The sequence below is a fragment of the Glycine soja genome, chromosome 8 (genome assembly GCF_004193775.1).
Source record: "Glycine soja cultivar W05 chromosome 8, ASM419377v2, whole genome shotgun sequence".
Taxonomy (NCBI): Eukaryota; Viridiplantae; Streptophyta; class Magnoliopsida; order Fabales; family Fabaceae; genus Glycine; species Glycine soja.
This window is the reverse complement of record NC_041009.1, coordinates 13,471,021-13,487,004: the sequence shown is the minus strand read 5'-3', so window position 1 is coordinate 13,487,004 and position 15,984 is coordinate 13,471,021. Positions and strand designations below refer to the sequence as shown.

The 15,984-nt window shown below is 28.8% G+C and overlaps 2 protein-coding genes across 2 annotated transcripts; both read left to right on the top strand.

Moving 5' to 3' along the window:
• The first annotated feature begins 1,061 nt into the window (after positions 1–1,061).
• Positions 1,062–6,001, top strand: LOC114421499 (F-box protein At1g80960-like). The gene is made up of 5 exons (XM_028387448.1): positions 1,062–1,229; positions 1,349–1,437; positions 3,456–4,496; positions 5,105–5,260; positions 5,358–6,001. Exons 3-5 carry the CDS (start codon positions 3,486–3,488, stop codon positions 5,787–5,789), a joined length of 1,599 nt encoding a protein of 532 aa, XP_028243249.1. The 5' UTR covers positions 1,062–1,229; positions 1,349–1,437; positions 3,456–3,485; the 3' UTR covers positions 5,790–6,001.
• A 2,527-nt stretch (positions 6,002–8,528) lies between these two features.
• Positions 8,529–10,837, top strand: LOC114420914 (protein EPIDERMAL PATTERNING FACTOR 2-like). Its single transcript, XM_028386623.1, has 3 exons — positions 8,529–8,748; positions 9,638–9,687; positions 10,412–10,837. The coding sequence occupies exons 1-3, from the start codon at positions 8,649–8,651 to the stop codon at positions 10,598–10,600; spliced, it is 339 nt and encodes a 112-aa protein (XP_028242424.1). The 5' UTR covers positions 8,529–8,648; the 3' UTR covers positions 10,601–10,837.
• Positions 10,838–15,984: the final 5,147 nt, after the last annotated feature.

Sequence of the window (15,984 nt, the reverse complement as noted above, 5' to 3'; positions counted from 1 at the left end):
TGACTTGCTCTCTGTTGTTAACTTGTTTGCTCACTTTTTGATGTCTGATGTGATAAAGTATATATTTTGTGTAATGGGTCTGTTTTGGTCTCTATGGTTATCATGCATGTCTTGAATTCTGTTAATTCAGACTTCCTTTGAACGTTTGAACTTTGAAATCTCTGTTTTGTGTGATGGGTGTGTTTTGTTCTTCTTGGTGATGCTTTGAATTGTGAAAGCTGAAGAAGTGGTGTTGTTATTAGTCTTTGTTTGTTACCAGTTCTTAACTATGTTTCCACTACCACTAAATCTTTCCCCCAATGATATTGAATTTAGTAATGACTAGTTTGTAGAAATATTTTTTAATGAAATGATTATGCCACCAATTTTTATGTCATCATAATTCTTACTTTCAAAAAGCAAAAAAATAAAAAATAATTAATAATTCTACATCGGTTTAGGCCAAACCCGATGTAGAATGATGAACATTCTACATCGGTTATTAGGACAACTGATCTTGAATGCTTTATTTTGGGTAAGAATCTACATCGGTTCAGGCCACACCCGATGTAGAATGATGAGCATTTTACATCGGTTATTAGGACAACCGATGTAGAAATCCAACATTCTAAGACGGGTTTAAAGACCAACCCGTCTTAGAATGGGTATACTTCTACATCAGTTGTCCTAATAACCGATGTAGAATGTCAGAATTCCACTACGGTCACTCAACCGTCGTAGTAGGACAACGAACTTTCAACATCGTCGGCTACAATGATGCGTCAAAACCGATGTAAAAAGGCTTCTTTAATCGATGTAGAATGTCTTATTTGTAGTAGTGTTTGTCTCTAAATATATGACTTTTATTTTTACCAAAATATCCTTAATCATTTTACAATAAATGATATGAATTAAAAAGATACATGCATCTTCTCTTATATAGAGAGAGAAAGGGACAAAGTTTAATGTGTCTATATTCGGTGTAAAATAATTTTACATCTCATTTAATCCCAAATTACCATTTGAGTTATTATAAGACAATTATTTTAAAAGTTAAAAAATTTGTCATAGATGATAGCTTTTGTTTGAGAAAAACCCTTAAATCCCTAAAACTTTTCCCAAATACACAAAACCTAAAAGTTCTCTCGCCTTCCCCAAACCACTCTTTGATTTCCTTTCCTTTATGGAGGTTGAAGTTATGGATCCTTCACTCTCAAGGTAGAGTGGCTTCTCTTCCCCTTTTATGCTTGGTAAGTTTTCTCCTTCATTTCCCCTTTTCTTCCTCTTTCATGGATTGACTTGGGGGAGATTTTTTTGAATTCATAAACCTAAATTGGAGTTTTGGTTTGGGTTATTTGTGATCTTGTAGTGAGTTGGTGGTGGTAAAGTTCCCTTCTTTGGCTCAAGTTTCTACCCTTCTCTTCTCTCCCTAAGAAACTAAGCTTGAAGACATTATCGGTAAGGAAAGCTTAGCCTTTGTAATTAAATTCTATAATTGTTAGAAATGATTCTAAAATGATGAATGGATTTTGTGGAAAGTGAGTTTTTGTCATAGTTGAAGTTTAGTGGTGTTGAGGGATGATTTGAAAACAAAATTTGGCTATGTAGTGAATTGTTTGTGCCAAACTCAAAAAACTACAAAATTGTGTTTTAGCTTAAACCAAAATGATTTTAGCTTAAGCAAGTTTTGGTATATATTACTTCCTTTGTTCCACTTTATACATCATTTTAGAAAAAATATTTCAAATTACTTGTTTTATAAAAAAAACAATGAAGTATCAATTTTTGGACAAAAATTACCCTTAGTAGAAGTAGTTAATATTGTGTAGAAAATTAAAAAAAAAATATAATTAATTAGAAAGATGAAGAATACATTACTCCATTTGTTTCAAATTATATGATGTTTTAGAGGGAAAAAATTATTTCAAAATATACGTTGTCTTACAAAAGTAACGTAGCATTAAATATTTTTTCGGGATTATCTTAATCAATACTTAGTAAAGGTAGTGTATAGGAAGAATAAATGAATTATTAATTAATTATAAAATTACATGATATTTTTCTATTAAACATCATACAATTTGAAACTAATGGAGTAGGAACTTACATAAAATATTTATTGCAATTCAAAATATTAATTTCATTTCTTAATATTTGTGTCAACTCTTTTTTTAAGGAACTTATGTCAAAACCTTAAACATCATATAAAATGGAACAAAGGAAGTATTATGTTTAAATGAATTTTAAAAGTTCAACCCATATTTTTTCTCCTCATTTATTCATATATTCTAAATTGATAACTCTAATACAACCACAATGTTTATGAAGACTTCATATTTGAGAATTTTTGTTATATAATTGAAGGAAAATAATTAATCCTTTAATTAAAATTATGTTTTCTTTTGGATTTTGGAGACTATATACATATATCATTAAAAATAATATAAAACAATAAATGCAATCATAAATGTTTTTAATATAATAACTTAAATGCAATTAAAATGTTTATGTTGACTTGACTTTCCTTGAAAGAATATATATTTTATAAAACATACATTCATTAATTCATATATTTAATTGAAGGAAAATAATTAATCCTTTAATTAAAATTATGTTTTCTTTTGGATTTTGGAGACTATATACATCTATCATTAAAAATAATATAAAACAATAAATGCAATCATAAATGTTTTTAATATATTAACTTAAATGCAATTAAAATGTTTATGTTGACTTGACTTTCCTTGAAAGAATATATATTTTATAAAACATACATTCATTAATTCATATATTTAATTGAAGGAAAATAATTAATCCTTTAATTAAAATTATGTTTTCTTTTGGATTTTGGAGACTATATACATATATAATTAAAAATAATATAAAACAATAAATGCAATCATAAATGTTTTTAATATAATAACTTAAATGCAATTAAAACGTTTATGTTGACTTGACTTTCCTTGAAAGAATATATATTTTATAAAACACACATTCATTAATTCATATATTTAATTGAAGGAAAATAATTAATCCTTTAATTAAAATTATGTTTTCTTTTGGATTTTGGAGACTATATACATATATCATTAAAAATAATATAAAACAATAAATGCAATCATAAATGTTTTTAATATAATAACTTAAATGCAATTAAAATGTTTATGTTGACTTGACTTTCCTTGAAAGAATATATATTTTATAAAACATACATTCATTAATTCATATATTTAATTAATTAAAAAATATAGACTCATAAAGAAATATTGTGAAGGGCATATTTAAAGAGAGAATATATTAAAGAAGAAAAGAAGTTACAAAGTTAATGTTATGTATATTCTACAGCAAAGAAAAGCTTGCAACCGTTATAAATAGCTCAATTATTTCAAAGTCCCACTAGTGGCTTTCATATTTCTTACAATGGTCTAAAAACAATAGGCATTATACACTTAATACTTATCATATCTCATTGACAGAAAGAAGTAGAGACAAGGTAGAGAAGAATAATGGTAGGAGAAGAGGCAAAAAATATTAGTGTCACTGAAGGAAAAGATTTGATCAGCGCTCTTCCCGATCCACTCGTTGGAGCTATCATTTCTCTCCTTCCTAACACTGAAGGTGTAAGAACCTGTGTTTTTTCCAAGCGATGGAAAAAGGCGTGGATGCATATGTCACATCTTAACATTGATCAGGTCCAAATGATGAAACCTTTTATCCAAGCTAATCTCTGTGGGGTACACCATAAGAGGTGTGTTGATGTGCCTTTTCAACATCAAAGGGTAGATCCCAACGAAAATTATGACTTGGATGTAATTGATAAAACAGAAAGATTGATTATCTCAGTGTTGAATTCACACTCTCATCCCTTGGAAAGTTGCAATATTCGACACCTACCCGAAAGTTGTGCGAGTGGTAATGTTGTTTTGTTGATGAAGAAGCTTCTCAAGGAAAAAAATTTGAAAAAACTTTCCATGGAGCAAACTGATCCTATTCATTGGGACATCTTGCAAAATGCTCCACAAGGTGTGAAATACCATGAAATGACTATAGATTTGCCTTTTGAGATTTTCTCAAGTTTTGAGGAACTTGAGTTGAAGAACTATTACCTCAAGACAAAACCATCAAGTGGTGATTTTGCTCAAGTTCTAAAAAAATTGACCTTTAAGAATATGATGGTTGATAAAGATGATTGGGAAGGAATTATGTCTTATTGCTTGTGTCTCGAAAATTTAACCATTGATAATTGTATGATGGAAATTATTAAGATAAATAACCCAAGACTCAAGTTTTTAAGAATTTGTAGAATGGAGGTGATTAAGATTGATGTCTCTGCTATTAACCTTGAGATCATTGAGATTGATACTGTTGTTTGTAAGCCTCAAAAGGTTACTTTTGAGACCCCAAAAGTTCATTTCCTTCGTTCTTGTTTTGATGCAATTGGAGGGCAAAATGATTGCTGGGTTCGAAGCAAGCTTTTGCAATCAGAAAATATTCTACATGCTTGCTGTAGCAATAAGGTAAGTGTTCCTTCTCTCTTCCAAATTGTCTCCGATAGGTTTTTCAATGATCACATTATATTGTCGCATAAGTATGTTTGGTTGTTTTTAAATTAGTAGGATTGCCAATTTGCCATATATTTTAGTTGAAATTGCCTAATAGATGTTTAAGCCATTAAGATAAATATTTTATGTTAATCTCATCAAAATCCTCTCCATGCAATATACATTTACATTTGAAAGGGTAGATAATTCTTAAATCCACTTACCTTATGTTGAAATTAAACATTCTCTTTTGCTGGAATAATGTTGTTAATAAGGATCAAACTTTAGAATATTTTTAGTCATAGATGTTGTGAAATCATGTTATGACTCAATAATTACAAAATCATTTTGAATATTAAAGGAATTCATATGAATAGTTTTTGCATTTCATTTCTAACAACTTTGGCATAATAATTTTAGAAGTTTATTATAATGTGGAACCTTAACATTTTGAATACAACAGTTGAGTCAATCTGAATACAATCCAAACAAATTAAGGCTATAATTTATAGATGTGTAATACAATTTCTTAATATTTTCATCTATTTCAATTCTTATATAATTGTATTTGCATATTGTTTCAGATACCTCAAGGTTCAACTTCAAGTTTTGCCAATATATTTGAGAACCTTGCTACGTTATGCATTGGTTTAGATTTGGAGAAGTTTAATAATGCCATGTCTCTCTACTCAACTCTGAAGTCATGCCCTATGTTGCAAACTCTTGAAATTAATATTCAGGTGCACTTACATGTTCCATATAATTATTTTTATTCTTTTGAGCATGCAAGCTAAATTAATACACATTTCGTAAGGGATTATTTTTCTTATTTCTTAGGCTGATGATGATGCATGGGATTATCATGGTGATGAAGATGAGGAGGAGGCTGATGGTGATGCAAGGGATTATGATGGTGATGAACATAATGAGGAGGGTTATTTTCCTTACCCTAAAATCTTCTTTTGGATGAACATGGACCCCTGTGATTGTATAAATCACAAACTAAAGACCCTTAGCATAAAGGGATTTGCAGGAGAAGAACTTGAGGTGGAGTTTCTTAAATACATAATAACAACAGCTAAAGTGATGAAGAAAATTACTATTTGGTTTGTTGATAATTGTTCATGGGCACAAGCCACTAAAACAAGGTGTTTGATGTCATTTAAGAGTATCTCTCCGAACTTGTCCATCATTCTCAATCCTGGGCCAATATACATGGCAAATGGGGACGGAAACTTTGAAACATGGATGTCTACTCTAAGAAACTAGTAATGTTACTAGTGACCATGACCAAACTATGTTTTAGATTCTATTTATTAGTTTTGAACCTTAAATCGCACATTTCTAGTCATGTTTCTAGTGACCATGAACCAAACTATGTTTATTACATTGCAAACTAAGGGTTGTGTTTACTGGTAATTTAGTTTTGTATGATTTCATATATTTTTATTGATTAATTTTATGCATATTTATTATTTAAATGAATGTCTTTTTTTATGTAGTGAAACGAAATTAGATATAGATACTAAATACGACTAATTGTGGATATGTATAATGCATTTATGTTTTATTAGCTAATTTGAATTCAAATCCCGATCTTGGCATTGGTTCAAGGCAAAGGTAAGATGTGATAGGTATTTATTTTCATATTGATGTATATATATTATAGATTGCATTTGGTCTCATCTTTGATGTTCATTGATGTGTTTTATATGGGATAAAATAGCTCTTGCACTCTTATAAATGAATATTTAACTTATAAAGACTTCAAATTATATTTTAATATATTTAAAGAAAGTCATGTCTAGAAATACAATTTTTTTACATGACTAACTTAATTTTTGGTATATAAAAATTTATCCAATTGTATTTAAATTTTTAAAAATAATATTATATATATATATATATATATATATATATATATATATATATATATTGATTAGAGTACCCCTTGTATACTTTTTTATTATTAAAATTGGATTTTGCTAAAAAAAAAAAGTAAAGTTGTGAGCATGTTTTCAATTATTTGTTGAAGTAGATTACATTTAATTGCACATCTTTTGTGAGATCCACATATAATAAATTTGTGCACTTATTTTTCATCACATATTTTCTAACACTTCTTTTATTGGTGGAAATCTATGAAAAAAAATCTTAAAATTTTATGGATTCCACATGTTATTTAATTATTGTATCCTGATTTTTTTAATTTTTAATAAATTTTAACAAAAAAAAGGGTGATACAAAATGTGTTGCTAAGTTATACTTAAAAAATAAAGGAAAATGAACGAACGATTGGAAATTGGAGATTAATTTTAGTGTTACTTAATTAGAACAACCATGCATCCAGCATCTTGATTGAACATACATACCTACTACTAGCTCTGTCCAAATCCCTGTGACACATTAACGGTCCGAAAGATATAAAACCAAAAGGTTCAGAAAAGACATTAATGCATTTATCCATCAAAAGCATAGAAGAACTGAAAAGAAGTTCATTTATTCCGAAGACCTCATCTTCACGTTTATTATGCCTTCAATTGTGCGTGCCCTTGGGGTCTGTGTCTCTGTTCCTACATAAATTTACTGCTTGCCCTTGCAAGTGTGAACTCTCTTCAAATTCATTGGGCATTAAGTGCCTTTTACGTTTTTGAATTGAATTGAACATTGTATAGTCATTGCAAGTGCATTTTCAAGAGTATTTGTGAGCCTATATTATAAGATCTCATTATTATTGAAACTATTCATGCTCAGTATGAAAATATACTATTCATATATTATTAAAAAATATAGTAGCAGTAGACTGTTACAAGAGATAATAATTTTGAATTTTGCATACGTGTCTAAATATAACAACATTAATGAATATTTTTCATTAAAAATAAATTTATTTAAGTCTAGAACAATTTAAAATAATAAATATTTAATAAAACTGCTTGTCTACAACTTAAACTCGAACCTATTAATTTAAATTAAAACTAACCTTATGGTTTATCTGCCACTTGACAATGAAGCTTTTTTGTTTATCAAACTGAATAGTGAAACTTAAACAACCCATGTGACTAACACAAAGCAAACTATTATTTCGCTTTGTACTAAAACTATATTTTGTAATTATGAGTTTTAATATTTTTTTTTTCAGGAAACATATCTAATTATCTGAATACATTTTACACATACATATTAATCACATAAATAATAGATAGTAAAAGACATCTCCTGATGTCAAAGGTTAGCTAAATAACTGCACCAAAGTAACACTGTTTACAATTTAAACTTGTGTAATAAAAGTACTAAGTTGGATTTTTATTGGTCGATCACTGACACAAAATGTTGGCGTTCTCTTAAATAGTAAAATTCAGGTTGTGCCATCTCTGCCGCGCAATACATTAATTCTTTAATTTTAAGAACGTTTTCTTAAAAGAAGACATACAATAATGGGCACAAATTTATACCAATCAATTTTTGAATCTTGTAGGATTGATGACAAATTAAATAACATTCAAATTTCTGCAGGTTGGTTTTTACTGGAACATCCAATTTTTCATTCAGATATTTATATTTGTCAGCACGTTACACAGATTTATATCACTCTTTTTACCTCTTCAATTTTCTCTGGTGAATTACTACATGTTTCAATTAATGTCACCTCTCAAACATTGTTTTCTTCTTCTCATACTTTTTATTTCCCTTTCCTCTGATTGGTGAAACCGTGCGTGCGTGGCAGAAGACTTTCCAATCTGCTTGGTCTAAATCAGTGTCACAGTACATACATATCAAAAAGGTTACAAGTTATTACTGAATTTCATAATTAAATATCCTCTTCATTTATAGTTTATGATGATAAATGTTTTTCAGTTTTATTGTTTCTGGGGACTCACCAAAACTTGTGACATCTTTAATACAAGGCCGTGCATCATGTGAAATGCTGCAGATGTACCACATTGCACATTTAATAGGGTGCCCTTTGAATCTTCGTATATATATTTCCACAAAGATTCTGTGTAAGTCATCAAAGAAACTCACACAAGTACAAGTTCATCTTCATGTTTTTTTATCACTAGCCTTCTTTTCCTCTACTAATGTAAACTGGCTTCAAGCTACTTGAGTTTATACTTTGATGCAAATATGAGCACCTTCTCACTTGGAACTCACAAATTTTTGCTAATTGTGGTTTTCTTCACTGTGATTTCTATTGGTTGGAGCCTTAGAGTGATCCCAAATCATGGTAAGTATGTAGTAATATATAATATTCTTTTTCTTTACCTAACTATCTGCTTATGCATGTGTCAGAATGTTTATTAGTATAGCTTAAATAACAATCACAATAAAAGTCTTGTCCCATTAGGAATGTTTAGTAGTTCCTTTTATTCTTAATTATAATATTCTTTCAATTAATTCAAAACATTTAATAAAAGTAGTTATTACATTAAATTTATCAATTATTTATATTATAATTTTAAAATTACTCATTTATTCTTTTTTCTATTCACTTATTTATTTTTTATTAATATTTAGAGAGAAAATAATTAAGTCAAAATATATAGAAAAAATAATTAATGCATATAAAAATTACAAAAGAGTCTTATAAAAAACAATAAATAAAATTTTAAAAAGGATCTTATAATTAGGAAGGAAGGGAGTATAACTTAATAACATTAAAATATATTGAGGTTAATTTCATATAATAACCACTATTACATGTGTATATTTGGATTACATTTTGCAAAAGTATTTCAAATCTTACTTCTTTCAAACTGAGTTTAAAAAAAAATATTCTCAAACATACCTTTAAAGGGTAATCAAACATAATTTCAAATTGATTTTACTCTCAAATGTATTTTTGAAACCCTCTTACCAGGAATCCAAACACACCCTACATCAGTTTATGTAAAATCATATCCATTTTTCAAGAAGGCATAATGGTAATGCATTATGCTTCAGTTAATCTCACCTAACGCATTTCAAATGAGGTTTGAAATTTAAATTTCAAGTTGAAAAATCCAATATTTAAGAATTACATTATCTCATGAAAATGGACACTTTTGTATGATTGTGACAATTTTACTGGTTAAAAAGGCTGGGCATTTTATATGTGCCTTTTCCCTTGTTTGCAGATAAGTTGGCCAGCTTGCAAGAAGAGAAAGCAACGATTAGAGATAAAAAGGTTAGAAAGTTGCATTGTTGTGTAGCAATAATGTTTTTCTCGTGTTCTCGTGTCACAATTTCTTTGCTATTATTCTGCACTTTATCCTTCATGGTAAATGGAAGAATGAGAAATTGAAATGCAGGATTAGCATCTTTATCTTTGAAACTGATGTGTTGTTTAATTTTCTCTCATTGTAAATTATACATAAGGATATGAATTTAATAATTTCTGTTTTCATTTTTTACCTTTACTTTCAACTAACAAAAAATCCTCACATTATTTTTACTTCATATAATCAACTGTTCGTATAAGAAATAGTAAAAACAGAAAATAATAAAATATGTACATTTTTTTTTTAAAAGAGCAAAAGATAAAACAAAAATAATGACTTTTTATAAATAAAACTAATAATAGAAAATGTTTTCTGAAATCAAATGACTCCCTACTTTCTAATAAGATACAATAGGATCAGCCACACCCTCCATTTATTCTCTGTGACTTCATTACTTTTTAATGATACAATTTCTTCACTCATTGTTCCATAAGACCATAACAATAAGGAAAGTGTAAGATTTGAATTTTCCTCTCATCTTTTTAACTATAAAAAGGAATGTAGGGTTGGTGACAAATAATTGTGACATGGAAATATCATTATTATATAATAATGTGGTAACTCATGAGTTTGTGGGTCAACAAATTGAGTGAGTAATTATTTGTTGTATACCAACTTGTGATTTCATAGGAAGAAGAAAACATGGGAATGGAACTCTACCCAACTGGCTCCACAATACCAGATTGTTCCCATGCATGTGGACCATGCTCTCCCTGCAAGAGGGTGATGGTGAGCTTCAAGTGCTCCATTGCAGAATCTTGCCCCATAGTTTACCGATGCACTTGCAAAGGGAAATACTACCATGTACCCTCCAATTGATGACCACAATTTGTTTTTTTTTTTTTTAATTTAGTCTAGGATAAATGTTGTAAGTCTTAAGAGGATGATGTAGATTGGATATTTTTACCATCTGGAATTTGCTTAGATTTGTTAGGCACGGCGAAAAGCAGGCATAGTATGAGTTTTTGTTGTGGCTTGCTTGGGCATCTTAATTTGACCATGTTCTTTAGCAGCAAAAGAATGAACTTGAGATGAAACATTTATTGATAGGCCAAACATAAACAACGCATTCATGCTTTTAGTGAGTTTTATTTATAAGTTTAATATCAAATTATTGACATTATATATAAATGATGTATAAAAATAGTATTCGCAAATGTATTCTACTTAGTAATAACAATAGCCTAAAAAAGTTTGGATATCAAACCAACAGACCAACTATGTTTTCAAACAATTAATTTTGTAAAATTAAACATAAATTTGAAATTTAAAAAATATCTCACAGGAATTAAAATTAAAAAAATAAACTTACAAGGAAAAAAATGAAAAAACATTAACTTAATATACCAAAAACATATTTGAATCTAAATTATATATAACCCACGTTTTTAAAATCAGACCGACTGATGTAAGTAAAAGACTATTGAACTAATTTAGCGTCCAGTTTGAATAAATCATAGATCAGCCTTGTGAAATACTAGTCAAAATACAGGAAAATCGGTCAAAAAATGGTAAAAATGACACAAAAAAAGTTAAAACTGAAAAAAATTCTGGTTCACAGTAAGTCAATAAAAAATATTTAATAGACATCATTTTGAGTTTAGAAGTTATTATTAATTGGCATTGTTATATAGGTTAAAACTTAGATATAAATGTTATGATCGATGTAAAACTTGTTACTGTTATTTTAGATATATGTTTCCATTCCCGTGTTTAGAATATTGTCATTAAAAAACTTGTTTTATTCCCATTCTCTTTTTTAATATTTACTTTCACTACTAATAAGAACACTTGATCTTAATTTTTGTTTTTGAAGAATTGATTTACTTCAATTTATTCAAGATAATAGAAGAAACACAATCTGGAAAATGATCAAAGACTTGGATGTTAGGCATGATTAACTTACCTTCTAACAAAACTCACCAACACTTTATCTTTATTAGTACTCTTTTAAGATATTTCTATTATAATAAAATTGATGAGAGTCGTCGAATAAAAAGTAGTAAAACTTAATAAAATGCCAATAGAACTTACATCATTCGATAAGTCTTGCGGAAAATCTACCTAATAAAAACATTTTTTACTACTGTTCCTTATATTTTTTTTAAATAAAACACAACACAAACACATATGTAGAGCTTTGCATTGGGACCTCTGCATCAGTCCATTCAACAAGAGAGTCTAGAGAGGCGTAATCATAGGGAACTGTTTGGAGCACCCTGTATTTTTGTGGATACACTCAGCATTTTTTCAAAATATCAAAAATGTTCTTATGAATATTTCTAGTTATAAATAGTATATTAGTTTTTTTAATTTTTTCAGCGCCTTTTTTTTCGTAAAATCGCATTCCCTCAGTGTAACTTACTTTTGTTAGTATCCTTTTGTGAGTATTTGTTGTCGTCAGTGGTGTACGTGCATTGTTTACGGATATACGATGAAGTTTGGTGGTTTTTTATCGCCGGAGGAAAAGAGATGCGTATTAAAAAAATTCAAGACATACGGATTGTCAATCCGTATGTTTTGAATTTTTTTTAAATTATAATTTTTTTAGAATTTTTTTATACATTTAATTTATTTACAAAATTTGATAATTAAACACATTTGATATTTAACTAAATGTTGTATTTAGATGTTTATTACAGTAATTAATAGTTAAACAAATTTGATATTTAATTGAATGATGTATTTGGATGTTTACTACAATGATTGAAAATTAAGCAAATATGGTATTTAATTGAGTTATGTATTTAGATGTTTATTACAGCAATTAATAATTAAATAAATTTGGTATTTTTTTACATATGTAAATTTTAATTAAACCTATGATTTTTATTTACAATTTATATATGTAAACAAATTAATTATTAGATAAAAATTAATTATCACAAAATTTATGTAAATTTACATGTCCATTAAATATACATTGGAAATTTTAGTGTTATATATAATGATATTAATTATTTTATAACATAATTGTTCTATTAGCTTAATTGGTTAGAGTGTTGTACTAATAACGTGAAAGTTACAAATTCGGTCAATCCATATGAGGCTTGCAAATTAGAAATTCGTATTGGACTTACAAATTGTCAATCTATATAAGCTTACGAAAGGACAAAATCAAAATTTTACATATATATTGGGTGTACCATAAAAAATATTGGATGAGCCTGCCAGTTCCCATAATCATAGAATGGAAGCCCAATAAAGGAGACACTTTTTAAAATTTATCAGAGGCACTCACTATTTCCACTCCCCTTTATAACTTTTACACTCCCCATTCCCGTTGTCTTTTAATTTTTTCCTAAACTACCTAGTTAATAGATTCCCCTCATCTTTCTCCCTCCCATACTCTTTCTCGAAGAAGAAAAAACAAAACACACCATTCCCTTCCTTAACTCTCCTCATAAATGTTTCATATTACACCCACAAATGAAAAGGACGATCATAGTAAGGGGGGGAGAGGTGTCCATGGAGTCATTTTTTGTTGAATTATGTATCTTGTTTAATATTTTAATTTTTAAAAAAAAACTACTATTAAATCATTTTATATTTTTAATATGATAAATTATTATTAAAAAATATTTTTTATTTTATGGCGTGATAAGAAAAATCTTGAATGAAGTTAATATTTAATATTTTTATAAATAAATAAAATAGTTATTTTCAGAATTTTGTAAAAAAATATATATAATTTTGTTTTTTGTTAAATTGATATTATTAAGTAACATAGTAAAAATATTAAATAAAGAATATTTAATACTATATGTTATGAAATATTTTAATTATTTAAAAATATAAGTGTTATATTAGTTTATATTTTTGATATAATAAATATTTTCATTGAATATTTTGTTCTTAATCAATCCTAACAATACAAATATTATGCAATAAAGATATCAATCTCCTTATGCTAACAATAATTATGTTCTATTTTATTAAAAATATATATACTTATATATTATTTTCAAACATTGATCTTTTTATAACTCTTCGATTTTTATGTATAAATTATATAGGAATCCGCAGTTGCAATATGAATAACACTCTCTAGTGGGTAAAATCACAATGATTTTCTCTTTCATTCTTTCTCTCTCAATAATTTGTAACTGTTTTTCTCTCTAATTGTATCTCAGTCTCTAATTTGACCTCTATCCACTTAAATAAGTGAGACATACTAGTCTTCTCATTTGGGTCTTTATTCCACATAGAAAAGAAGTCCAAAAAACCCAACAAATCTCCCTCTCACAACTATGCGGAGGTGACCGCCAAACCGAAAATCTCATAGCAAGCTTCAAACTTCCCTCTTAGTAATGCTTTAGTCATCATATCAACACCATTAAAGGATTTCACCTTCAAAGGACCACAAACATCTAAATCCACCAATTCAAGTAACTCGGATTTTTTAGAGGGAGGATGCTTCTTGAAGGATACTCTGATTTGCTTACCAATCATGCAATGAGAACATTTCTCCAAATCCACATTCTTCAATCCTAGAAGCATATCCTTCTTGGCTAAACAATTTAACCCATTCTCACTGATATGACTAAGCCTTTGGTGCCACAAAGATGCCTCCATATCCATAGCATTCACACTGTCTCTAGCAACAAAAGTTTTTGTCCAATACAACTGAAATTTTTTCCCCCTTGGCCACAACCAGGTTACCTTTGGTGAGTTTTCACTTTCCAGAACCAAAGTGGTTATCATAACCAGCATGATCAAGTACCTGCACAAAGATCAAATTAAAGCGGACATCTGGAGCATGTTTCACTCCTCTAGGTAGCAACTGCATTTCCATGTTGGTTTGCAAACAAACATCACCAATACCAATCACCTTGGACACGTCATCATTATTCATCTTTAAGAGTCCAAAATCACTTGGAGCGTAAGATGTGAAGAATTTCTTCCTGGCTTTAACATGTAGTGTAGCACCACTATCAATTATCCACATGCTTTCATTAGATACAAGATTAAGCAAATCAGGGTCATAGAGAATAACAAGATCATCACTGGTAGCAGTAGTCACACGGTCATCATCATGATCCTTCTCTTTTTGCTTACCCTTCTTGTCTTTACTCTCCTTCTTCCATAGAAAACAACTCCTCTAGATATGTCATGTTCTGTGACAATAATGACACTTAACATTTTTGTACTGAGACTTGGACTTGCTTCTGCTCTTGTCTCTATCACTCTTCATATGTGCCTCCATCGTTCAAGCAAGTAGAAAAAACAGTCCCTTAACGAAAGAGCTCTGATACCATTATGATAGGGAAAATAGGCCAACACAATAACAAACTCTATAACAGAGTAATAAGCAACGAAAATAAATTCCCCCAAACTTGCAAGAACTTGTGAAGAGCACTAATAAAGTATAGAGCGCAAGATAGAAATTAAAGAAAACAGAGACACAATTTATTTAACATGAAAAATCCCTCAATGCAAGGGTAAAGATCACGGATCGTCCAGACCAAAGAAATAACTTTACTATAATCAATAAAGATATAAGAGAACCTCCAAAAAGTGCATTAAATGTGCTACAAACAGTCAAATCAAAACAAACCCCGAATTGGCAGTCAAATCAAAATAAACTCTCAATTGGTACAATAAAGACAAGAAAATAAAATCTCAAAATATAAAACAGATAATGCGAAACACTTATCTCTCTCTCCCCAGATATCTTTTTCCCAATCCAACCGAACAATTTGAAATATCACACGTGTAGAACCTGCTATCCAAAAATCAGTCTGATCCAACGATGAACGAATACGCAGTTGTAATCTTAAAAACGCTCTCTAGTGGATATGGCAAAATCACAATTATTGATTTTTTTTCTCTCATTTTTTCTCTCTCAATGATTTATAATTGTATTTTCATAATCTCTCTTAATGTATCTCAGTCTCTAATCTAACTCATCTCCACTTAAATAAGAATAAGTGATAGACATACATACGAGTTTTCTCAATTGAAACTTTAAAGGAAAAAAAAAACAACACATAACTTATAATTTATAAATTAACTAAAATTTAATCAGTACAATTATTGCATGCCTAATAGTCTAACACTCTTTTTCTTGAAAAGGAGAGTGAAAGAGACATGTCATCCGTATATGTACGGTTGTACCCACTAATTTTCTTTGCCCCATAAATCAGGTAATGGAATTCTAAGTCAAAACTTGGAGTTGGACTCACTGGCTACTATTTAATAAT